The sequence below is a fragment of the Ranitomeya variabilis genome, chromosome 1 (assembly GCF_051348905.1).
Source record: "Ranitomeya variabilis isolate aRanVar5 chromosome 1, aRanVar5.hap1, whole genome shotgun sequence".
Lineage (NCBI taxonomy): Eukaryota > Metazoa > Chordata > Amphibia > Anura > Dendrobatidae > Ranitomeya > Ranitomeya variabilis.
The window spans coordinates 756,032,318-756,058,705 of record NC_135232.1 but is presented as its reverse complement, the minus strand read 5'-3'; the positions used below and the strand labels follow the sequence as shown (position 1 = coordinate 756,058,705).

At 42.1% G+C, this 26,388-nt stretch overlaps 1 protein-coding gene across 11 annotated transcripts in view; it reads right to left on the bottom strand.

The window, feature by feature from the left end:
* Positions 1–1,329: 1,329 nt before the first annotated feature.
* Positions 1,330–26,388, bottom strand: part of PWWP3A (PWWP domain containing 3A, DNA repair factor) — a 159,886-nt gene continuing 134,827 nt past the window's right edge. For all 11 annotated transcript variants that reach the window (XM_077271036.1, XM_077270985.1, XM_077271073.1 and 8 more), the window contains 2 exons: positions 2,183–2,271; positions 1,330–2,105 (listed from right to left, as the gene is read on the bottom strand). In XM_077271036.1, coding sequence (XP_077127151.1) covers positions 2,045–2,105; positions 2,183–2,271 — 150 coding nt within the window. In that variant the 3' untranslated portion in view covers positions 1,330–2,044. The remainder of the gene's footprint in view (positions 2,106–2,182; positions 2,272–26,388) is intronic.

Below are 26,388 nucleotides of genomic sequence, written 5' to 3'. Positions count from 1 at the left end.
GTCCGGAGCAGGCTCGATGAGTTCGGCGTGCTCTGCACGCTGTTAGGGAGCCGAGAAGCACCAGAAGCACCTGCGCTCCACCCTGGAACGCAAACCCCCAGAAGTGACTCGCGCGGGGACTGACATCACTTCCGGGTCACGCTGAACGGTGTGCACGAGGGGAAGGAAGACGGGGAGCTCAGGGAGGCCCCCGGCTAGGGATCACTGGCCCGCTTTACAACCAACGGGAGCGCAGGTGGGCCAGGAGGTCCCGAATCCACTACTCAGCAGAGCCAACGACCACCACTGCCTGGCTACAGAACACATTTATACCGCAGTCACCGGCCACGCAGCATACCACAAAAAACCTCTCCATGCCCCATGGGGGACAGGAAAGACACTGGCGAGTAGGAGGTGGGAGGGCCTTTTAACCTCTTTATACTTCCTCTCCCCCATTAGGGTGTGGAGGCAACCTTCTCCTATGCTGTCGTGGAAGGTGAATAGAGAAAAAACATCTTATTGAGACCTAGAGCTGATTAAAAAGGCATCTACGGGGCTGAAAAATGAGGCTTGTTCTGAGATCCCATAGATATATATTAAGATTTAAAAAAAACAAAAAACGACCTCTGCTTCACACATCAACCAGTGTGTTATTTGGCAATTCACAACTGCAGTCATGTGGTGCTGGAGAGGGACTGAAAAAGGGTGAAGAAAAACAAGCACAGTGGCTCTGTGGATAGCACTACCGTCTTGCAGCGCTGGAGTCCTGGGTTCAAATTCCACCAAGGACAACATCTGCAAGGAGTTTGTATGTTCTCCCCGTGTTTGCGTGGGTTTCCTCCGGATACTCCGGTTTCCTCCCAAATTCCAGACATACTGATAGGGAATCTAGATTGTGAGCCCCATTGGGGACAGTGATGATGTGTACAAACTATAAAGCGCTGTGGAATATGTTAGCGTTATATAAAAATAAAGATTATTATTATATTATAACAAGCTGCAGTGGTGCAGTAAATGTATTTATGGTATTTGTTTTAACCACATAACTCTTAAAATAACTCTTCAATGTGGTTGTATGGTTAGAGATGAACAAGAGATTCAAGACCTCCATTTATGGGATCAGTGGAGGTGCCTAAAAATTTGGGGTGCACAACCTTCAGCACCACTACATTCCGCTCTTCCTTCCTACCATTTACCTTCCATACCATACCAAAAAGCAACACTGCACCCTTTCACAGATGCAATACTTTAGCCTTGCAAAACATGATGTGGTGCAGCAACGTAATGTCCAGATAGATACATGATTGCTGTAGAAAAATGGCATTGACATCATTGAAAAGGTTTCACACAAAGAGATGCATATAAACATTTATTTCTTCGTAGTTTTTAGAATTTTTTTTCCATTTATACCTTGTCCAAAATTGTAAAAGTAAAAATATAACATTTTTTATAAAAGGAAAATAAAGTATATACAATGCGGGAAGGATGAAGCTTGGATCAGTGCAGGTAGTGTGCAAAAAAACTGTACGTTTTTCTTAATCGCGCACATGAACTTAAAATCAGGGCTACTTCAGATGAGGTTTTACCACAGAAAATATAAAGCCATCAGCTGTCATAATTAAACTAAAATATGTATTTAACAAAAATGTCTTGTCAAAAAGTTTTAGCAAAACAAATATTAACTAAGCACCAATGGTTGCATTTCAGTTTAAAAATGGAATAACCAGAATGTCAAGACCCTGAGAATATTTACAATGTGCACCTCACATTAGTCCAAAGGCAATTGAATATCAAAGGAACACTGAAAACAGGAAAAAAAAAATAGAGCGATGTGACATGATAAACCATAGGCACAGGTTCGATTGTTCGATATAGGGCAAAACAGCTGTTAGGAGATCATGTTCGCACAGTAGCAGGAATTGGGGCAATACTGGCATATAAAACACAACCACATTCTGAAGAACGGAAGTCAAAATCTTAATGTTTGAACTCAGTAGCAAGAGAACAAAGCTTTTTAGCCAGTCAAATTCCAAAATCATTCTCTTAAATCCTTTTTCATTTTATTTTATTTGACTGGCTTAGATCTCTTCTTTTCCAAGATCTGTTCGTCAAACATTTTTCTTTCCCTGAAATAAAAAATAAGACCATATAAACACAATTATTTCCTATTATAAATACCTTCTACATATTTAATGTATATTACCTTTTAGAGACCAATGGTCCTTTTAAGTATTTCTTTTCAGCTTCTTTATAGCTCATTTGTTCTGTGGCAGCAATTGCAAAGATGACAGCCTGAAAAAAAAAATAGAAGCAAATGATCCATACTATGCGATTTGCATTTACTTCACATTTCCTTTTATGACTATGGTAGGAAGCCTGGTAGGAGAGGGTTAAAACCTAGTTCAATTGGTCCTGAGTTCATTTGGCATCCGATCAGCTGTGGGAAGCTGGGCAGTCTGTGTTGGAGCTGGTGAGTGATCAACAAATGTGAGGTGTCTGGGAGGGGAACACTTCTATGTGGTAGTGAAGCTGACTTGAAGTCAGTGTTGGTTTACCAGCTGTGCCTGAGATAACTAATGCCCGTGCTGTGGTGGGAGTATAATCATGCTATTGTATTGTGTCTATTCTGACAAAATGACTCATTTATTATACGATTTGGGCTGAAGAAAAGCAGTTATGTTTTTATTTTCTCATGCTGAGAAAGCATTTTCATTGGAAGTGCCGAGATAAACCTTATCTTATTTTTGCACCAACGCCTATGCCAAGTGAGTGCCTACTGCTGAGCGTGAATTGGTGTTTTGGATGTGGGCAGGAAGTCCCAAAGTGCACATGTGATTGCAGTTTACTGGTTGTTTGCAGTCTCGAAGCTGCCTTTACCCAGGACATTCAGTGTGGAAGCATGGAGAAGCTTGTAAAGCAACTGGTCCAGCAGTAGTAGGCGCAACAAGAAACTAAAACTCAAACTCCTGGTCCAGCAGTTGCAACAGTAGGAGATGGCTCTCTTGGCAGGAACTGTCCCGGCCAGGGGACCAGCACTTTCTGCTAGCCAAAGGGACTGTATCCATGTGAGGTTAACGGTATGGGATGCCTTACAGCAGTGTTCCCCAAGTCCAGTCCTCAAGAGCCACCAACAGGTCATGTTTTCAGGATTCCCTCAGTATGGCCCAGATGGTGAAATTATTGCCTGTGTAGGTGATACAATTATCACCTGTGCAATACTAAGGAAATCCTGAAAACATGACCTGTTGGTGGCTCTTGAGGACCGGACTTGGGGAACACTGCCTTACAGTAAATGACTCTGGAGGACAATATCAAGGCTTTCCTGATTTCTCATTGCTCTAGGGGCAGTTTCTCCTTATACAGGTGCTTCTCACAAAATTAGAATATCATCAAAAAGTTAATTTATTTCAGTTCTTCAATGCAAAAAGTGAAACTCATATTATATAGAGTAATTACAGAGTGATCTATTTCAAGTGTTTATTTCTGTTAAAGTTTTAGATTATGGCTTATAGCCAATGAAAACCCAAAAGTCATTCTCAGTAAATTAGAATAATTAACAAAAAAGACCTGCAAAGGCTTCCCAAGCATTTAAAAAGGTCCCTAATGTTACGTGTCCACGTTCAGGATGGCCGGCGCTTTGGACGGAGCGGAAAACTCGCTCCGCCCAAAGCTCCGCCCCCTTCTGTAGACGCGATGATGCCGGATGTGTTCATTGCACACATCCGGAATCATCGCACCCCACACATAGGGCCCTGTGTCTTACCTTGCGGCGGCGCAGCGTCGCCACAAGGTAAACGGACATGCTGCGATCTAAAAAGATGCGCCGCATGTCCAGAATCGCAGGGCCGCCGGATGTGTGTTACCACGCATAGTGCAGACGGGATTTCATAAAATCCCCTCCACTATGCTGTAACATCTGGACGCTGCGGATTGAACGCTGCGGCTCCACACAGCGTTCAATCTGCAGCTATTCCGGATGTAATACGGCACGTGGACACATACCCTTATTCTGTTTCAGTAGGCTCCACAATCAGAGAAGACTGCTGACTTGACAGATGTCCAGAAGGCAGTCATTGACATACACCACTTTCCCTGTGTTGCCCATTCAAAATCTTTACCATAACCAGGTTCCTCGTATTATGTTCTCACACGCTTTATGCATTTAATAGCCCTCTGTGTCTGAACTTTTACATATTCTGGCTGATAACCGGTTCCTGCAGCATTACATGAACACCAGATTTCTTACATTATGGCTGGTCACAACAATGAAAGCAATTGTTACCTTCTATCTTTCGTGTCTTCCCTATTTCCTCAGATTGTAAGCTTGAGAGCAGGGCCTTCATTCCTTTTGGTATCTGTTGATTTATCTGATTATTGTTATGCTGTAATTAGTGATGAGCGAATATACTCGTTACTTGTGATTTCCCGAGCACGCTCGGGGGTCCTCCGAGTATTTTTTAGTCATCTGTTAGCCAGCATAAGTACATGTGCGGATGCCCTAGCAACCAGGCAACCCCCACATGTACTTATGCTGGCTAACAGATTTAAATCATTCAGCTGCGGTGCTAAAAACTAAACTCCGAGCACTAAAAAATACTCAGAGGACATCCGAGCATGCTCGAGAAATCTCGAGTAACTAGTATATTCGCTCATCACTAGTTGTAATGTCTTATTGTCTGTACAAGTCCCCCCTGAAATGGAAAGTGCTGCGGGATATGTTGGCGATATAGAAAATAAAATTATTATTATTCCACGAGGAGGGTAAGCACCAAAGGTGATTGGCTAAAGGAGCTGGCTGTTCACAGAGTACTGTATCCAAGCATATTAATGGAAAGATGAGTGGAAGGAAAAAGTGTGGTAGAAAAAGGTGCACCAGCAACTGGGCTAATCGCAGTCTTGAAAGGACTGTAAGGCTACGTTCACACGATCAGGATTTCCATCCTTTTTTTTTCCTGCCCGTTTTTGGAAAACGGCAGCTAAATTCCGCAGTGAATTTGAGCTGCGTTTTCTGATCCTTTTTCTTCAGCGTTTTCCACTGCGGGTTTCCACTAGCAGTTTCCTATTGGAGCTGCTGGAAAACCGGTGCGGAATCCGCTGAAAGAATTGACATGCTACTTCTTTTTTCCGCTGGAAAATCCGCGCGGATTTTCCAGCGGAAAAACGGATCGTTAGCACAGCGGTTTTGGTTTTCCATTGGGTTACATTGTACTGTAACCAACATGGAAAACTGATCCGGATCCGCAGCTGAAAATCCGCTACGGATCCGGATCAAAATCCGGATCGTGTGAACGTAGCCTTAAGAAAAGGCCAATCCAAAATTTGGGGGAGATTCTCAATCAGTGGACTGCTGGTGGATTAATTGCTTCAAGAGCCACCACACACAGACATATCCAGAACATGGGCTACAAGTGTCGCATTCCTTGTGTCAAGCCACTCATGACCAATAGACAACACCAACAGTGTCTTTCCTCAGTGGTCCAATGTGTTGTTTGCAGCTAAAAATCAATTTTGCATTTCATTTGGAAATCAATGTCAAAGAGTCTGGAGGAAGAGTGGAGAGGCACACAATCCAAGCTGCTTGAGGTCTAGTTTCCACAATCAGTGATGGTTTGGGGAGCCATGTCATCTGCTGGTGTAGGTTCACTGTTTTTTTTTATCAAGACCAAAGTCAGTGCAGCCGTCTACCATGAAATTTTAGAGCACTTCATGCTTTCCTCTACCGACAAGCTTTTTGGAGATGTAAATTTAATTCTCCAACAGGACTTGGCACCTGTCCACACTGCCAAAAGTATCAATTCTTGGTTTAAAAACAACAGTAACACTGTGCTTGATTGGCCAGCAAACTCGCCTGACTTTAACCCCATAGAGAATCTATGGGGTATTGTCAAGAGGAAGATGAGAGGCACCAGACCCAACAATAGAGACGAGCTGAAGGCTGCTATCAAAGCAACCTGGGCTTACATAATACCTCAGCAGTGCCACAGGCTGATCGCCTCCATGCCACGCAGCATTGATGCAGTAATTGATGTAAAAGGAGCTGCGACCAAGTATTGAGTGCATTTACTGAACATTTCAGTGGGTCAAGATTTCGGATTTTAAAATCATTTTTTCAAACTGGTGTTATAAAGTATTCTAATTTACTGAGATGACGACTTTGGGGTTTTCATTGGCTGTAAGCCATAATCATCAACATTAACAGAAATAAAACACTTGAAATAGATCACTCTGTTTGTAATGACTCATAATATACGAGTTTCACTTTTTGCATTGAAGAACTGAAATTTAAGTTTTTTGTTGATATTCTAATTTTGTGAGATGCACCTGTAGATGGCAGGCTGCATGGTTGCATGATGCGACATACAGCCTGTCATCCAGCAGAGACCCAGACCAGCGTCTGCTACTGCTGCCCAGTGTCTCCCTGTGAACTCCTATTAAATGTCTGACGACACCGCGAGTGTGAGAAAGTTTTCATGCTCGAGGTGCTGTCAGAAAGGTCCTGGAAGTTCACAGCTAATTAACTCACTTCGCCTATCTGACGTCAGAGCGAGTGCGGTGGGAATTTTTCACTGCACATGATTTAACTAACTTGCTAGTGCCTGATGACCCAGATGTTATCATGACAAAATCGGGTCACCATGGTGACAATCGGGACCCTGTGATGACGTTGCAGGGTCTCCGATCCAAGGGCAGAGGGGCTTTCTTCTCTCTGCCTACCTGCAAAATGCCTGCACTGCCCCTGGCACTGAGAGCCGGGTGTTAGCTGTCAGAATCAGCTGACACCTATGCGAGGGTGATCGCCATGATGTATATATACTGCATTGGCCAGGAAGTCCTTCCAGATCATGACATACAGTGGGGCAAAAAAGTATTTAGTCATTCAGCAATAGTGCAAGTTCCACCACTTAAAAAGTTGAGAGGCGTCTGTAATTTACATCACAGGTAGACCTCAACTATGGGAGACAAACTGAGAAAAAAAAATCCAGAAAATCACATTGTCTGTTTTTTTATCATTTTATTTGCATATTATGGTGGAAAATAAGTATTTGGTCAGAAACAAACAATCAAGATTTCTGGCTCTCACAGACCTGTAACTTCTTCTTTAAGAGTCTCCTCTTTCCTCCACTCATTACCTGTAGTAATGGCACCTGTTTAAACTTGTTATCAGTATAAAAAGACACCTGTGCACACCCTCAAACAGTCTGACTCCAAACTCCACTATGGTGAAGACCAAAGAGCTGTCAAAGGACACCAGAAACAAAATTGTAGCCCTGCACCGGGCTGGGAAGACTGAATCTGCAATAGCCAACCAGCTTGGAGTGAAGAAATCAACAGTGGGAGCAATAATTAGAAAATGGAAGACATTCAAGACCACTGATAATCTCCCTCGATCTGGGGCTCCACGCAAAATCCCACCCCGTGGGGTCAGAATGATCACAAGAACGGTGAGCAAAAATCCCAGAACCACGCGGGGGGACCTAGTGAATGAACTGCAGAGAGCTGGGACCAATGTAACAAGGCCTACCATAAGTAACACACTACGCCACCATGGACTCAGATCCTGCAGTGCCAGACGTGTCCCACTGCTTAAGCCAGTACATGTCCGGGCCCGTCTGAAGTTTGCTAGAGAGCATTTGGATGATCCAGAGGAGTTTTGGGAGAATGTCCTATGGTCTGATGAAACCAAACTGGAACTGTTTGGTAGAAACACAACTTGTCGTGTTTGGAGGAAAAAGAATACTGAGTTGCATCCATCAAACACCATACCTACTGTAAAGCATGGTGGTGGAAACATCATGCTTTGGGGCTGTTTCTCTGCAAAGGGGCCAGGACGACTGATCCGGGTACATGAAAGAATGAATGGGGCCATGTATCGTGTGATTTTGAGTGCAAACCTCCTTCCATCAGCAAGGGCATTGAAGATGAAACGTGGCTGGGTCTTTCAACATGACAATGATCCAAAGCACACCGCCAGGGCAACGAAGGAGTGGCTTCGTAAGAAGCATTTCAAGGTCCTGGAGTGGCCTAGCCAGTCTCCAGATCTCAACCCTATAGAAAACCTTTGGAGGGAGTTGAAAGTCCGTGTTGCCAAGCGAAAAGCCAAAAACATCACTGCTTTAGAGGAGATCTGCATGGAGGAATGGGCCAACATACCAACAACAGTGTGTGGCAACCTTGTGAAGACTTACAGAAAACGTTTGACCTCTGTCATTGCCAACAAAAGATATATTACAAAGTATTGAGATGAAATTTTGTTTCTGACCAAATACTTATTTTCCACCATAATATGCAAATAAAATGATAAAAAAACAGACAATGTGATTTTCTGGATTTTTTTTTCTCAGTTTGTCTCCCATAGTTGAGGTCTACCTATGATGTAAATTACAGACGCCTCTCATCTTTTTAAGTGGTGGAACTTGCACTATTGCTGAATGACTAAATACTTTTTTGCCCCACTGTATGTATACTGCAAATTTCAGGAAGGGGTTAAGGCTATGTTCACACGTTTCGTTTTTTTATGCAAATTTTAAGCAGCTTACAAAAAGCAGGTTAACTTATGAGTCCCTGCCCATTTAAGATTTTTTTCCTCAGTTAAGATCGGGCTAAGAAAAAAAATTGCAGCATGCTGATTGTCCTCGTATCACAGGCGAGAGTTGCCAATGCAAGTCAATGGGTGTGAGGGGGGGGAAAAAAAAAATAAAAAAAATCGCACAGCACTCAATGCGAGTGCTGTCTGATTTTATTTTATTTTATTTTTTTTACACACTCATGTCCCTGAAAACCCAACATTTAATCTGCCGCGTACAGTAAAATCACCTGACACGATAAAATAGATATTTACACATAGAATAGATAGATATAAAAATGTCAGTGACATATATAATTAGTATAGTGTTTGTGTAGCTTACTATACATGTATTTTATTACATAAATTATGTTCTTAAAAAAATGGCATGGGATCCCCCGACATTATATTAACCAGCAGAGAGAAAGCAGACAGCTTGGGGGCAGATGTTTATAGCCTGGGAAGTGCTAAAGCTTCCCAGGCTATTAATATAAGATCACAGCTCTATACTTCGCCTTTACTGGTTATTAATATGGGGGATCCCTCCCCCCCCAAAAAAAAAATGGAACGTTCCCATATAATTAATAATGAGCAAAGGCTAGGTAGACAGCTGCAGGCTTCTATTAATACCCTGGGAAAGAGCAATGGTTATTGTCCCCGTCCCGGAATAAAAACATCAGCTCTCAGCCGCCCCAGAGATGGCGCATCCATAAGATATGCGAAATCTGGCACTTAGCCTCACTCTTCCCACTTGCCCTGGTGCGGTGGCAAGGGGGTGATAGTATTGGGGTTGATGTTACCTTTGTTTTGTCAGGTGACATCAAGCCCAGGTTTTATTAATGGAGAGGTGTCTAAGATGCCCCCCCATTACTAACCCCACAGCCACAGTCAAATTAATACATGATGAACTTCAGGTTTGCCAGCTATGGTGGCCTGTTAGATTTCATGTGTATTGCAATGCATGAGACCAGTGATCAGAAAAAATAAAAATTGAAGTCCCGTACAGAGAAAAACCAAAAAATAAAAATAAAAAGTTTTAAAACTATATAAAAAAAAAAAATCAAATAAAAATAAGAAAATATTAAAAGCAAAAAATTTGTGTATTTAAGAAAAAAAAAAAAGTTCACAAATTTGGTATCGCCATGTCCGGAGCGACCCAACCTATAAAACTGTCAAACTAGTTAATGCCTTTTTTGCATAGCGCAAAAAAAAGCAAAATTCTTTGCGTTTTCATCATACCGCTGAACAAAAGAAGTGGAATAAAGTTAACTGGAAATTAAAAAAATGGTACCAATGGAAACGTCATCTTGTCCCGCAAAAACCAAGCAGCTATACAGCTCAATCAGTGGAAAAATAAAAAGTTATAGCTCTCAGAATAATGGGATGCAAAAAAAATTATTTCAATAAAATAGTTTTTATTGTGTAAAAGCATCAATACAATTTCTGAATTGCTGGTTTTTGTTCATTTTGACTCCCAAAAATCTGATTAGAAAGCGATCAAAAAATGTCATGTGCACGAAAATGGCACCAATAAAAATGTCAACTTGTTCCGCAAAAAATAAACCCTCACAGGACTGTCAGCAGAAATATGGAAAAAATGATAGCTCTCAAAATATAGGGATGCAAAACAATTTTTTTTTTGTACAAAAATCAAAGTGTTTTATAGTGTGACAGAAGCCAAACATAAAAACCCAATATAAATCTGGTATCACTAATCGCACCAGCTAATCACTTTTAGTGAGCGAGGAACGGTGTAAAATAATAAAACCAATTCTTCACCTGCTGTTTATTTGTTCATTCTGACTCCCAAACATTACAGTAAGTCTCAGCTCACATTTATCCTGCACTCTACACTGAGCACTTACACCAGGGTTTCTGTGTAAATCTCTGAAATATGTGATTCAAATGGAACCCCCGATGGAAGATTCCCAATAAAGAGGACAGATGAGACAGAGTCCAGAGTAACTCTGCTGCCTCATTATAGTGAGTGGATCTCTCTGGGAATTTATCTACAAGTGTAGTGACGACTGACTCCATGGGTGTTTTCCAGAAACAAGCAGCAGTGGACGCTGCTGAGTGAAGATTGCAAACTGCCATTGGAGTGACCAGTACGTTACAGTGACCAGTACATTGTGCCCAGCTCGTGTTTCTCGAGATATGCACCCGTGAATTATCGTAAATTAGCCCTCATTGCTACAGAAATGCCATACATGTGGTTTAGGCACACTGTGGGACTCAGAACGGAGGGGGCCATTTGGATTTGGGAGCGCAGAAATCATTGGATTTCTTATGGGGGGAGAGTAGCTATAGCGTTTTTCCAGAGTCTTTGTACTACTAGTAACGTGGAAGCCCCATATATTTCCATTAACAGATGACAGACCTGAGTGGGGGCTTTTTTTGTAGATTGAGTTGAAGCTTTTATTGGGAATATATTACATAACATTTTGTTTTTCAAAGAGTTTTACTAACATTTTCATTATAACATACAGGGAAAATTAGAAAATAATTAATTAGGAAGGGAAAAAACAAAAGAGGAGGAGGGGTTAGGGGAAAAAAGAAATAGAGGAAGCTTTATATTACTTTAAATATGAAAAATAGAGGAAGCTTTATATTACTTTAAATCTGAAAAATAGAGGAAGTGTTATATTACTATAAATCTGAAAATTTCCAACCATTAAGTAACTTTTCAAAAAATTACCAATAAAAATAATTGTAAAAACATTTAAGGGAATAATTCTGACCATCTATGCCATTTTTTAAAAAAAATATCAGAACAGGAATTAAGCTGTGCTAGTTTATATTCAAATGACTTATGTAATTTCATTTGATCAATTACAGTTAGGTCCATATATATTTGGACAGAGACTTTCAGCTTTCATTTGAGGGTATCCACATTAAAATTGGATGAAGGGTTTAGGAGTTTCAGCTCCTTAACATGTGCCACCCTGTTTTTAAAGGGACCAAAAGTAATTAAACAGATTCAATAATTTTAAATAAAATGTTCATTTTTAGTACTTGGTTGAAAACCCTTTGTTGGCAATGACTGCTTGAAGTCCTGAACTCATAGACATCACCAGACGCTGTGATTCCTCCTTTTTGATGCTCTGCCAGGCCTTCACTGCGGTGGTTTTCAGTTGCTGTTTGATTGTGGGCCTTTCTGTCTGAAGTTTAGTCTTTAACAAGTGAAATGCATGCTCAGTTGGGTTGAAATCCGGTGACTGACTTGGCCATTCAAGAATATTCCACTTCTTTGCTTTAATAAACTCCTGGGTTGCTTTGGCTCTAGGTTTTGGGTCATTGTCCATCTGTAGTATGAAACGACGACAAATCAGTTTGGATGCATTTGGCTGGATCTGGGCAGACAGTATGGCTCTGAATACCTCAGAATTCATTCGGCTGCTTCTGTCCTGTGTCACATCATCTATAAACACTAGTGACCCAGTGCCACTGGCAGCCATGCATGCCCAAGCCATCACACTGCCTCCGCTGTGTTTTACAGATGATGTGGTATGCTTTGGATAAGCTGTACCACGCCTTCGCCATACTTTTCTCTTTTCATCATTCTGGTAGAGGTTGATCGTGGTTTCATCTGTCCAAAGAATGTTATTCCAGAACTGTGATGGCTTTATTAGATGTTTTTTAGCAAAGTCCAGTCTAGCCTTTTTATTCTTGATGCTTATGAGTGGCTTGCACCGTGCAGTGAACCCTCTGTATTTACTTTCATGCAGTCTTCTCTTTATGGTAGATTTGGATATTGATACGCCTACCTCCTGGAGTGTTGTTCACTTGGTTGGCTGTTTTGAAGGGGTTTCTCTTTACCATGGAGATCATTCTGCGATCATCCACAACTGTTGTCTTCTGTGGGCACCCAGGTCTTTTTGCATTGATGAGCTCACCAGTACTTTTTCTTTCTTTCTCAGGATGTACCAAACTGTAGATTTTTTGCCACTCCTAATATTGTAGCAATTTCTCGGACGGGTTTTTTCTGTTTTCGCAGCTTAAGAATGGCTTGTTTCACCTGCATGGAGAGCTCCTTTGACCACATGTTTACTTTAAAGCAAAACCTTCCAAATGCAAGCACCACACCTCAAATCAACTCCAGGCCTTTTATCTGCTTAATTGAGAATGACATAACGAAGGGATTGCCCAAACCGGTCCATGAAATAGCCTTGGAGTCAATTGTCCAATTACTTTTGGTCCCTTTAAAAAAAGGGTGGCACATGTTGAGGAGCTGAAACTCCTAAACCCTTCATCCAATTTTAATGTGGATACCCTCAAATGAAAGCTGAAAGTATGAAATTCAACTGCATCTGAATTGTTTTGTTTAAAATTCATTGTGGTAATGTCTATAACCAAAATTAGAAAAATGTTGTCTCTGTCCAAATATATATGGACCTAACTGTATATTCCTCAAAGAAGGGATGTCAGGGCCTTTCCATTTAAATGCGATAACATTTTTTGTAACCAATAGTAAGTGGATTATGATTTGTCTCCGAGAGGAGGCAATTTGTTCTGTATGAAGGGATAAAACAGCCAATTGAGGACTGAGGTTAAAATCATTTGTTTTTAAAATTTGGTTAATAAGGAAAGAGATTCTTTTCCAAAGAGGTCTGATTTTAGGACAACTCCAGAAAATATGGATTAGGTTTCCATAATGACCACAACCACAAAAAGATGAGGATTTGGAATTTATCAAGGCCAATCTTGATGGCATGTAATACCATCTTGTAATTGTTTTGTAATAAGTTTCTTGTGACGAAAACGAGGTAGTAGACGAGTAGGTTAAATCTAATGCTTTTTCCATTTTTCTTTTTCTATTGAGATATGAAGAGCAGATTCCCACTTTTTCATATATGGAATTTCTAAGAATTCATTATCGTTGTTTAGCCAATTATAAATATATTTGAAGCTCCAGAAAATATTTTATCCGATATTGTTAAAAGATTAATGGAGGCTTCTGTGAATGTCGGATTTTTACTAAGAAAATCTCTGATTTGATCTCTAAGAATCAAGTATTTTATGAAGGCTGAGGAAGGCACTTTAAACTTATTTTTGAAGTAGTCAAACGAGTAACAGATTGATCCATTGCTAATGTCCTGTAGTTTTTGATTTTTAATTCTGCCCATAATGGTTCTGGAGTTACATTTAATGATAACCAGATTAAAGAAAGGGGAATTTTTTTTATCATTTAACTTTAATTTATATCTTTTTTTATTTTTGAAAGTTTTTTCCATGCCTCTATTGGAGCCTTAAAAAAGGGGTAACTAGCAGTATCTTTTGTAGAGTTTGATAAATGATTTAGTATTAGAAAATAAAGTGGTTTTCCTCCATTACATGAAGTATCTATATCAGACCAGGAAGGAGTATACGATTCCGGACACCAGTATACACTTTGAATTATTAAATTAGTATTATAGTATGCAATAATATTTGGAAGACTGGCACCACCGTGTCTTTTATTTTTATGTATGATATTTGTGGCTATTCTAGCCCTTTTTTTCTTCCAAATGAAGGAATTTAAAAGGATTGAATATTAGATGAGTTATGGATATGGTTATGGGAAGAGATCTAAATACATAAAGTATCTTTGGTAGTATAATTGATTTAACAATCATAATTCTCCCCCACCAGGTCAGATCTTTTTCATCATAAAAATTTAGTTCTTTGGAAATGGAATTTGTAAGAGTTTTTATATTGTTATAACACAATGAATCAATACTTTTAGTAATATTTAGGCCCAAATAAGTCAAATCTTTCTCTACCCAACACCATGAAGCAATTTTTTTAAAATTATCTACCGTAAATGAGAGTTTTCCCATGTTAAACTGAAGAATTTTAGATTTAGATTGGATTATTTTAAAAAAGGATATGCGGGCAAAATTGTCGAGAAGTTGCTGAGTTCTTGGAATCGATTTAATTGGGTTAGTTAAGGACAGGATAATGTCATCAGCATATAGTCCAATTTTATATTCTCTTGTGGGTGGTTTAATGCCAGAGATGGAATAATCCTTTCTGATTTGTTGAGCGAGGGGTTCTAAGGCTAGTACAAATAAGAAAGGGGATAAAGGGCATCCTTGTCTAGTCCTGTTTTTGATGTTAAATGGATGTGAAAGGTACCGTATTTTTCCGACCATAAGACGCACTTTTTTTCCTCCAAATTTGGGAGGAAAGTGTGGGTGCGTCTTATGGTAGGGATGTAACATGTGTGGAGGGGGGCAGCAGCTAGTGGGATCGCACTGGGATCCCACTTTCAAGAGGCAGAAAAATGTCCCCGCTGCCCGGAATCAGTGCTGGGGAAACCACATGGTCCCAATGATTAAGTACAGTGAATATTCATTAGCCGCTTCCCCGCCCACCTGTCAGCCTGAGCAGTGAGCAGCAAATGAATACTCCACTTAAGCAGCGAACACACATGGTTTCCCCAGCGCTGGATTTCTGCAGCAGCTGGGGAGATCTGTGTTCAGTGGAGGAAGGGGAAGCAGCAGGGGGCCAGAGGGGATAAGAGCGCCGCATACCTGCCTGGGCAGGACGCTGAGTGCTGGGCATAAGGACCTGTGTGATGTCATGAAGTGGGCGGGCTTGAGCATCACATGACAGCACAGAGCCCTCCCTCTGCTGATGTCATCATAGGTCCTTCAGACTCCCCACTAGAATCTGCAAGCTTCCTCTTATAACCTGTGCTGTGGAGAGGCAACAAAAGGGAGGGCTCTGTGTGTGCAGTCATGGGATGCTTTTACCTCACCACAGTGTGGCTGGCTGCCACAATTAAGAGGTTAGTCTTTACAACACACAATAAAGCACTCTGCCACTCCTTTGGTGAACTATAACTCCCAGCATGCCATAGGATCTGCAGGACATGCTGGGAGTTATAGTTCTCCCATGGGATTTTAAAGCAGCACTCCAGTGTTATTTTGCAGTGCTGGACTGGTGCTTTCAATATAATCCCTGTGCCCCCATTCTTATACTCACCCTCCAGCGTCTTCATATAGTACTTCACAGACACCACACTTGTCCCGCAGCTTCCAACATAACAACATACTATTATATATAATAACACCACATATAATAGTATGTTATTTATGTCATTAAATATTTTACCATATTTTTTTGCTTCAAATATTTTTTTCCCTATTTTCCACCTCTAAAACCAGGGTGCGTCTTATAGTCCGGTGCGTCTTATAGTCTGTAAAATATGGTAGTTGTTAGCATAAACCTTTGCTTTCGGATTAGAGTATAAAGCCATAATTGTTGAAATACATGGGATATTTAAACCAAATTTTTGAAGAGTTGCTTTTAAGTATTTCCAATTAAGTCGAAGGGGGTAGACTTAAGATAGCAGACCAATTGAAATATCTGGGGATACTAATCTTTTTGCCGATTACAAATTACTTGCATAAGAATCTGACACCGTCAAACGCCTTTTCGGCATGAAGGGAGGCTATAACAGAACATAATTTTTTTTTATTTATCCATTTAATTAAATCAGTGACTCTTCTGGTACCTTCGATAGATTGTCTACCACTTACGAAACCAATTTGATCATTAAAATTATTTTTGGTAGAATCAAATTCAATCTACTGGCCAGAATTTTGGAATACATTTTTATATCGCAATTTATTAGTGAAATTGGTCTATAATTGGGGACTAGACTAGTGTCAGATTTTGGTTTAGGAATGACGATTATCGTGGCCTCTAAATTTTCTTCTGAGAATGAACCTAATTCGGAAGTATAGTTAAAGACTTTAGTAAGGTGAGGGGCTAGGAGGTGTCCAAAAGATTTATAATAGGGCCAGGAGCTTTAAACGATTTTAAATGTTTTATAGTATCTGAGATTTCTTCAATGTTAAATGGTACTGAAAGGAATTCCAAGTCTTCTGTAGAATTTTTGGGAGGTTGACAGAAGCTAGGAAAGAATCAATATCTTTTTTTTTGGTGGGGGGTTGGAGATCTGGGTTGTTTTTATTAATATTATATACCGTATATACTCGAGTATAAGCCGACCCGAGTATAAGCCGACCCCCCTAATTTTGCCACAAAAAACTGGGAAAACTTATTGACTCGAGTATAAGCCTAGGGTGGAAAATGCAGCAGCTACCGGTGAATTTCAAAATTAAAAATAGATGCTCCATACCGTTCATTATGGCCCCATAGATGCTCCACATAAAGCTGTGCCATATATAATGCTCTGCACAGTTCATTATGGCCCCATAGATGCTCCGTAGAAAGCTGTGCCATATACAATGCTCTGCACCTTTGATTATGGCCCCATAGATAGCTGTGCTATATATTACCTCTGCACCTTTGATTATGGCCCCATAGATAGCTGTGCCATATATAATGCTCTGCACCTTTGATTATGGCCCCATAGATAGCTGTGCCATATATAATGCTCTGCACCTTTGACCTTTGATTATGGCCCCATAGATGCTCCACATAAAGCTGTGCCTTATATATAGTGCTCTGCACCGTTGCCCCATAGATGCTCCACATAAAGCTGTGCCTTATATATAGTGCTCTGCACCGTTGCCCCATAGATGCTCCACATAAAGCTGTGCCTTATATATAGTGCTCTGCACCGTTGCCCCATAGATGCTCCACATAAAGCTGTGCCTTATATATAGTGCTCTGCACCGTTGCTCCATAGATGCTCCACATAAAGCTGTGCCTTATATATAGTGCTCTGCACCGTTGCCCCATAGATACTCCACATAAATCTGTGCCATTGCTGCTGCTGCTGCAATAAAAAAAACAAAACACATACTCACCTCTCTTGCTTGCAGCTCCCCAGCGTCCGGTCCCGGCGTCTCTCCGCACTGACTGTTCAGGCAGAGGGCGGCGCGCACACTGTATGAGTCATCGCGCCCTCTGACCTGAACAGTCAGAACAAGAGGACGGGAAGACAGAGCGGCGCCCGGCGTGTGGAACGAGGGAAGTTAAATATGTAATACTTACCTGCTCCCGGCATCCCGCTCCTTCCCCCGGACAGCTGGTCTTCAGTGCCGCAGCCTCTTCCTCTGTCAGCGGTCACCGGCACCGCTGATTAGAGAAATGAATTATGCGGCTCCGCCCCTATGGGAGGTGGAGCTGCCTATTCATTTCTCTAATGAGCGGTCCCATGTGACCGCTGTACAGGGAAAGAGCTGCGGCACCGAAGACCGTGGGACGGGCAGGGGGAGCGCCAGGAGCCCCGGAAGCAGGTAAGTATGCCTCAGCGCCCTCTCCCCCTCACCCGCCGACCGTGACTCGAGTATAAGCCGAGGGGGCACTTTCAGCCCCAAAATTTGGGCTGAAAATCTCGGCTTATACTCGAGTATATACGGTAAGTTGCTATAGAACTCAGCAAACTTATCAACTATATCTTGGGGGTGAATAAGGATTTTGTTGTTATGTGTGACTAGATGGTGGCCCGATTCTAACGCATTGGGTATTCTAGAATATGTATGTAGTCTATTTATGAAGTTTTCAGAAGAATGCAATTTATACACAGGATTCGGCCGGCCGGGCACGACCAAATAGCGAAGCGTGGTTCAAATTCAGCGCCAATTCGCGGCCGGACTGCGCCGGTCGCTGATTGTTCACGGCCGGCCGGGCGTGACCAATCAGTGAAGCCAGGGCCGGCTCCAGGTTTTTGAGGGCTCCGGGCGAAAGTCTCAGTGGGCCCCCCTCTTTAACACATACCACGCTTCATGATACACAGATACAGCAGAGAAATATACCACATCCAAGTAGCATATAGCACAGCCCACGCGGCATATAGCACAGCCCACGCGGCATATAGCACAGCCCACGCGGCATATAGCACAGCCCACGCGGCATATAGCACAGCCCACGCGGCATATAGCACAGCCCACGCGGCATATAGCACAGCCCACGCGGCATATAGCACAGCCCACGCGGCATATAACACAGCCCACGCAGTATATAGCACAGCCCACGTAGTATATAGCACAGCCCACGTAGTATATAACACAGGCCACGTAGAATATAACACAGCCACGTAGTATATTGCCCAGCCATGTATATTGAACCGCTACGTAGTATATAGCACAGCCCACGTAGTATATAACACAGCCACGTAGTATATAGCACAGCTCACGCAGTATATAAGACAGCCACGTAGTATATAACAGCCACGTAGTATATAGCACAGCCACGTAGTATATTGCCCAGCCATGTATATAGCACAGCTCAAGTAGTATATAGCACAGCTCAAGTAGTATATAGCACAGCTCAAGTAGTATATAGCACAGCTCAAGTAGTATATAGCACAGCTCAAGCAGTATATAGCACAGCTCACGCAGTATATAGCACAGCTCACGCAGTATATAGCACAGCCACGTAGTATATTGCCCAGCCACATAATATATTGCACAGCCCATGTAGTATATAGCACAAAGACGCAGTATATAACACAGCCCACGCAGTATATAACACAGCCCACGCAGTATATAACACAGCCCAACTAGTATATAGCAATGTGGGCACCATATCCCTGTTAAAAAAAAAAAGAATTAAAATAAAAAATAGTTATATACTCACCTTCCGCGGTCCTCGGATCCAGGCGAGGCGTTTAGCGACGCTCCGGTCCCAAGAATGCATTGCGGTCTCGCGAGATGACGACGTAGCGGTCTCGCTACGTCGTCATGATGGGAAATTCTTCCACGCATGCTCAGTTTGAAAAGGCGGGACCCGTCGCTGGATTCCTGCTTTCCACAGTCAGCGACGCATCCTGTGCCCATAGGCTTCCATTGTAGCCAGTGACGGGCAGCGCAGGATGCGCCGCTGACCGATTTTCTGACGTGCAGAAAAAAAGTTCCTCTGAACGTTTTCTGTGCCCGACGGACCATTTTTTTTTATGCAGGATCCAGTGCACAACGGATGAAACGGATGGCCATCCGTCACAATCCGTCGCTAATACAAGTCTATGAGAAAATAATTTTTTTTGCAGGATCCTGCATTCTCAAAAAACAACGGATTGTGACGAGAGAGAGAGAGAGAGAGAGACACAGAGAGAGAGAGAGAGAGAGAGAGAGAGAGAGAGAGAGAGAGAGAGAATTGTCCAATTTTGCTGAAAATTGTCTCAAAATGATCCTGACATTAAATAATATGTTCAGAATAAAAAGGATGGATAACAGAAATCTTCTTTTCGCGTTGTAGTAGCGTTGTTAGGGTTTCCCTTAGAGCTCACTAAACCTGCGTCCTAAGCCATTCAGGTCCAGGCCACGCCCCTTACGTAACATTTTGGATCACATTTATTGTTCTACGCTGAGCACTTATATAGGGGTTTACATCTAATTCTCCGAGTGACGTGATTCAAAGGAAACCCCTGAGGGGTGTAATTTCCAAAATGGGGTCACTTGAAGGGGGATTCTGCTCATCTGGCACTTAGGGACTCTATATATGGAGTCTACAAACTATTCTACAATCATTTGTTCTCAAAAAGTCAAATAGCGCTCCTTCCCTCCTGAGACTCGCTGTGTGGCTAAGCAGTACTGTACAGCCACATATGGGGTAGTGACACGTTCAGCAGAAATTGTGTGACACATTTTAGCACCATTTTACCCATGTGAAAATGTAAAATCTGGGGCTAAAACTAATTTTTTGTGGTAAAAATGTAATTTTTTTTTCTTCACTGCTCAACGGTATAAAATCCTGTGTGACACACCTGTAGTGTCAATATGATCACTACACCTCTAGATGAAGTCATTAAGATGTGTAGTTTGTAAAATGGGGTCTCTTATGGGGGTTCTGCTGTTCTGAAACCCCATGGCTCCGCTAATGTGACATGGCACCCTCAAACCAGTGCAGAAAAATCTGCACCGTTGTAATACGGGTTCCTTCCCTTCTGAGGTTTGCACTGTGATTCAAAGTAGTTTTCGACCACTTATGGGGTATTCATGTACTTGGGAGAAAATGAGTAACAAATTGCAAGTGTTTGTTTTCTCCTGCTTTTGAAAATTGAAAACTTGGGGTCAAAGAAACCTTTTAGTGGAAAAAACATTAACATTTAATTTACTCAGACCAATGTTAAACAAGTTTGTGAATCGTTTGAGGGTTAAAAATACTCACTACTCCCCTAGATAAATTCCTTGAGAAGTGCGGTTTACAAAATTGGATATCACTTGTGGGGATTTCTGCTGTTTTGGCATGACAGGGGCTCTTCAAATGTGACATGGTATCCGCAACCTATTCCAGGCAAAATAGAGCTCATTCCCTTTCAAGTCCTGCTGTGCGCCCAAGCATTCGTTTTCCAACAAATATGGGGTATCGGTGTACTCCGTAAAAAATTGCACAACAAATTTTATGGTGCATCTTCTCCTGTTACTCTTGTGAAAATTAAAAATTTGGGGCTAAAGTAACATGTTTGTGGGAAAAAGTTAAAAATGTTCATTTTTTCCTTCCACATTCCATTAATTCCTGTGAAGCACTAGAAAGGTTAATAAACTTATTGAATCTGGTCTTGAGCACCTTGAGGGGTTCAATTATTAGAATGGTATCACTTTGGGGTATTTTCTGTGACAGACCCCTCAAAGTCACTTAATATGTGATGTCTGCTAAAAAAATGGTTTTGTTAATTTTATGGAAAAATTAGAAATTGCTGGTCAACTTTTAACATTTATAACTTACCGTATTTTCCGGCGTATAAGACGACTGGGCGTATAAGACGACCCCCCAACTTTACCAGTTAAAATATAAAATCTTCTTAAAAGTCAGGGGTCTTCTTATACACCCTATGTCGTCTTATAGGGCCGGTGAATGTGTGCCTTTTTTTTTTTTTTTTTGGGGGGGGGGGGGAGTGGTCCTGATGACGACGAGGGGGCGTCTCACAGGAAAGTGAGTATCCCCCATTACCTCATCGTAGCGCTGCAGCGTGGGGCCTCTGTGCTGGGAGCGGCGGCTGCTGTGCTGTGGGGCGGCGGCTCCTCTTCTGCAGTGTGGGGCCTCTGGTGCTGTGGGGCGGCGGCGTATCTTCATGCAGTCGGGGCTCCTCCGGCATCTCCTGAAAGCCCGGAGGCCCCGCTGGCAGCTCCATCGGTACAATGCAGTGGCCTCCGGGAAAATGGCCGCTGCTCAGATTCAGATCTCGTCCCGAGATCTCGGGAGACGAGATCTGAATCTGAGCAGCGGCCATTTTCCCGGAGGCAGCTCAATAGGTGCGATGCGGTGGCATCCGGGAAAATGGCCGCTGGGGGCGGCGCATGCTCAGATTCAGATCTCGTCCCGAGATCTCAGGACACGAGATCTGAATCTGAGCAGCGGCCATTTTCCCGGAGGCCACCGCATTGTACCGATGGAGCTGCCAGCGGGGCCTCCGAGCTTTAAGGAGATGCCGGAGGAGCCCCGACTGCATGAAGATACGCCGCCGCCGCCCCACAGCACCAGAGGCCCCACACTGCAGAAGAGGAGCCGCCGCCCCACAGCACAGCAGCCGCCGCTCCCAGCACAGAGACCCCACGCTGCAGCGCTATGATGAGGTAATGGGGGATACTCACTTTCCTGTGAGACGCCCTCTCGTTGTCATCAGGACCACTCCCCCCCCCCCCCCCCCCACCCACCATATACACCCGGCGTACAAGGCGATACCCGGCGTATAAGACGACCCCCGACTTTTATGAAGATTTTCAGGGGTTAAAAAGTCGTCTTATACGCCGGAAAATACGGTAATTTTTTTAGGTTTCAAAAATTGTGCTGATGTAAAAAGACATGTGGTAAATGTTATTTATGAACTATTTTGTGTGAGATACTGTATTTTTCGGATGATAAGACGCACTTTATGCCCCCCCCCCCCCCCCTATTTTTGGGGAAAATGGGGGGTGCGTTTTATAATCTGAATTGCAGTTGCTTTGGAGTAGAGTCGCAGGGTCTCTGCTACCTGAAACTTTTGGCAGCAGCAGGAGTTGGGCAATGGCTGCGGACCCTAGGCTGCTACGACGAGGTGTTCGGTGGTGCAGGGCCTCCGCCAACATTTTGTGAAAGCTCGGAGCCCCTTACTTTCCATACGGTGTACTCCGGGAAAATGGCCGCCGAAGTCTCCCAAAATCACAATTGCGCATCCGCCGCCTCCAGTGGCCATTTTCCCAGGGTCCACGTCATTAGAAAGTGTGGAAGGTGCGGGGCTCCGGGCTTTCACAAAAAGTCCGCGGAGCCACAGCACCACTTAACATCTTGTCGCTCCAGCCTGGGGCCAGCAGCCATTGGGCAACTCCTGCAGCCGAAAACCCCATCGCTACCAGCCTGGAGCATCTCCTGCCTCCGCCAGCAGCGATCCTGCCACCTGGGATTGCACTCCACCACCCTGTGCCCCAAGGAAGCTACCGCAAAAGCAGATAACACACCATTTTATTAAAAAAAAATTCCCTATTTTCCTCCCCAAAACGTGGGGTGTGTCTTATTAACGGTTGCATCATAATCTGCAAAATGTGGTTACTCTATGGGTTAAGGGCATAAAAATGACAACATTTTTTGCCAAATTTCTGATATATTTTCAGAAATAAACGCAAGTTATATCGAACACATTTTACCACTATCATAAATTACAATACGTCATGAAAAACAATCTCAGAATCACTGGAATACGTTGAAGCGTTACAGTTATTATGAGTTATTACTTCATAAAATGACACTGTTCAGAACTGAAGAAATTGGCTTGCTCATGAAGGCGAAAATGGGCTCTGGCGCGAAAGGTTTAATTCTTGTGAAGCACCTGAAGGGTTGCATGTTTTGAGCATTTTGAGGGGTGCAGTTTTTATACTGGTGTCACTTTTGGTTATTTTCTATCACATAGGCCCTCAAAGTCACTTCAAATGTGATATGGTCACTGAAAAAAAAAAATGGGTTTTGTAAATTTTCTTGGAAGAAAAAGAAATTGCTGATCAACTTTTAACCCTTATAACTTCCTAATAAAAACAATAGGTTTCAAAAATGATGCGGTTGTAAAGTAGACATGTGGTAAATTATATTTATTAACTATTTGTGTGATATAACTACCTGTTTTAAAATAATAAAAATTAAATTATGAAAATTTGAAGAGTTTCAAAATTTTTGCTATAATTCTGATATTTTAACAAATAAACACAAAGAAAAACCACTAAATTTACCACTAATGCAAACTACAATGTGTCAAGAAAAAAAAAAATCTCAGAATCACTAGGATATATTGAAGTGCTCCAGACTTACTACCACATAAAAAGTTACACTGGTCAGAATTGTAAAATTTAGCTTGTACAGGAAGGTGAAAATAGGCTGGGGGGGGGGGGGGTTAAGGGGTTAATATGGGCATACAGGTTCTACTGAAAAGAGTGATACCTGTATGTCTCACAAAACCCACTTATTCTCTGGCATTTTTCAGGCAGTGATCGTCTTGAGCAGGCAATTATCGGATTGCCAAACGCTCTACAGTATTTAAGTGGATCCAGTTTTATTCACTTTGACCTCTTGTTGTTGATGGGTTTGAGTTATACATGGGCTCCTCCATGAGTGCAGTTGGCACCAGAGTCTCGGGTGGAGGTGAAGAGTCACTGGTGCTTTCCTGTCTGCATTCACGCAACTGCTTATGAAGATTGATTGCCAGGGACATGACTGCGTCAAGGTAATCAGAAGGAGGGAATCGTACTAACGTTCTTGATTTAGTCAAATTCCAGTATGAAACTAATAGCTAGTAGTCTGGTCATTCCATTATGAGCATGTGGCCCGGCACTAAAATTCTATCCTGTTTTCTTCAGCAGTACATCACCTATATTGGACTCTAATTTGTTTGATGCACACACTGCTAAGTCAGAGTCATCACACAGGAGTCCAAGGGCATCAGAAAGCAAGTCAACTGAGGAGAGTTCTGGAGCATCAGCGCATAAGTTGAAGCGCCAAGCCGGGAGATGGCACTGCAAGGAGGGAAATTATGAGTCCCACACACACTGGCTGTAAGTACAGGACCATATTGGGTGGTGTCTGAAGTACAACAAGTAAAAAATGTATTTCGGTCCCCAGAAAAACGGTCTGGTAAATTCACTTTAGTTTCAGGGGTAGTCAGTGCTTCTGCGATGGTAGAGGCCTGGGATGTTTCAGGATGTTGAATGTGTAATGCAAGGTCAACCTATACTGTTCATGGGGCAGTGTATGTGGTAGACTAGCTGGAAGAGCTGGCTCGCAAAGAGTCAAAACCAGATGGTCTGCAGCAGAAACATCAGGCAAGTAAATGATCAGAAAACATCTTGAGATCTCCCCTCTGTATCAGTCTGTAATTGTTAGTTTGCTTACTGTAAGTGATATCTGTAATTTGTAGGTAACCCCTTCTCATATACAGCACCATGGAATCAATGGTGCTATATAAATAAATAATAATAATAATAATAATAATAATTATAATAATAATAATCTAACAACAGGAAACTATCAGAACTAAAGCAGGCCAACACGTATTGGCCTGGTCTAGAAGAACTAAAATTGATAATGGAAAACAAGAATTCAGGAACTTTAATAGCAAGCAACCCCGCCCAGGGTTAACAGCAATAAACCAAAGACAGAAGTTAACCACCAAGCTAATGGCCAGGACAGCGCCATAAGTCCTAGAGAATCACACAGGACTATTGCGTGACCTGCGACAAAGGCACAAAGCTGCCCATCAAAGGAAGCAGAAACTGGTAAGGCAGACATTTATACAGATGTCACATTAACACATTCAGTATTTGGTCAGTATTTTACATCAGTATATGCAAGACAAAACCAGGAGAGGAACAATCAGAGGAAAAAGTATAATAAATACAGAAGTGGTGACGTGTTTCTATCACCCACTCCTGGCTTTAGCTTACATATACTGAGAAAATACTGCGCAAATACTGAATCTGTGAATATGGTCTCACAAAAACAATCCTAATACCCTACTGGAGGGCATTGATGGGCTGCTGTAGGTATGCAATTGCTGTTGCAAAATAAACAAACACCAGGGACAACAGGAGTTGCAAAGAAGGATTTGTTGTTTTTGTTAAAAGATAAGGTCTCATTCACATGTCAGTATTTTTGCATCAGTATTTGTACGCCAAAACCAGGAGTGGAACTTGCAGAGAAAAACTATAAGTGAAAGATTGACACGTGTTCTGTGTTTTTGAGACACTCCTGGTTTTGGCATAGAAAAAACTAATGCAAAATACTGACAAGTGAATGAGGCCTAAATCTGTAAATCCTGGATAACCCTTTTAAGCATACACACAAGTTAGTTAATGTTTTTCTAATGTTGATTGTTTTGAATAATGGAAAAAATGCATTCAGTTTTCACATTCGCTTGTCATATGGAAGTTACGCTGTAAAATTTGGAAAATCAGGAGCCTTTATCTCACAGGTGTCTCAATGTAAAATTATGTTCCCTCCTCGTGTTTAAAAAGGTAAATCTCACAGATGCTAAGAATTAGAAGTGGGAACCCCAACTAACGGGAAGGCTTTATCCTACCACTAGCTGAAGAGACGGCGTTGCCAGGGCATAGTAACTAACTGTGGTTAGTTATAACAAATTATAATGATTATATTGCACATAAAAACATTTCACATCATATATTCAACACTACAGACTTTTCTCCTTTAGACCTCGTTCACACGTTATTTGGTCAGTATTTTTACCTCAGTATTTGTAAGCTAAAACTTGAAGTAAAAACAACCAGAGGAAAAATATATTATAAACACATCACTACTTCTGTATTTTTCTCCCACTCGTGGTTTTGGCTTTTAACTCCTGTGGTAAAATACTGACCAAATACTGAACGTGTGAATGTGGCCTTATACACAGCCTGCAGCGCCTCACTCTTCTCTATACACAGCCTCATACTGCAGCAGCGCCTCACTCCTCTCATTTTCACCTC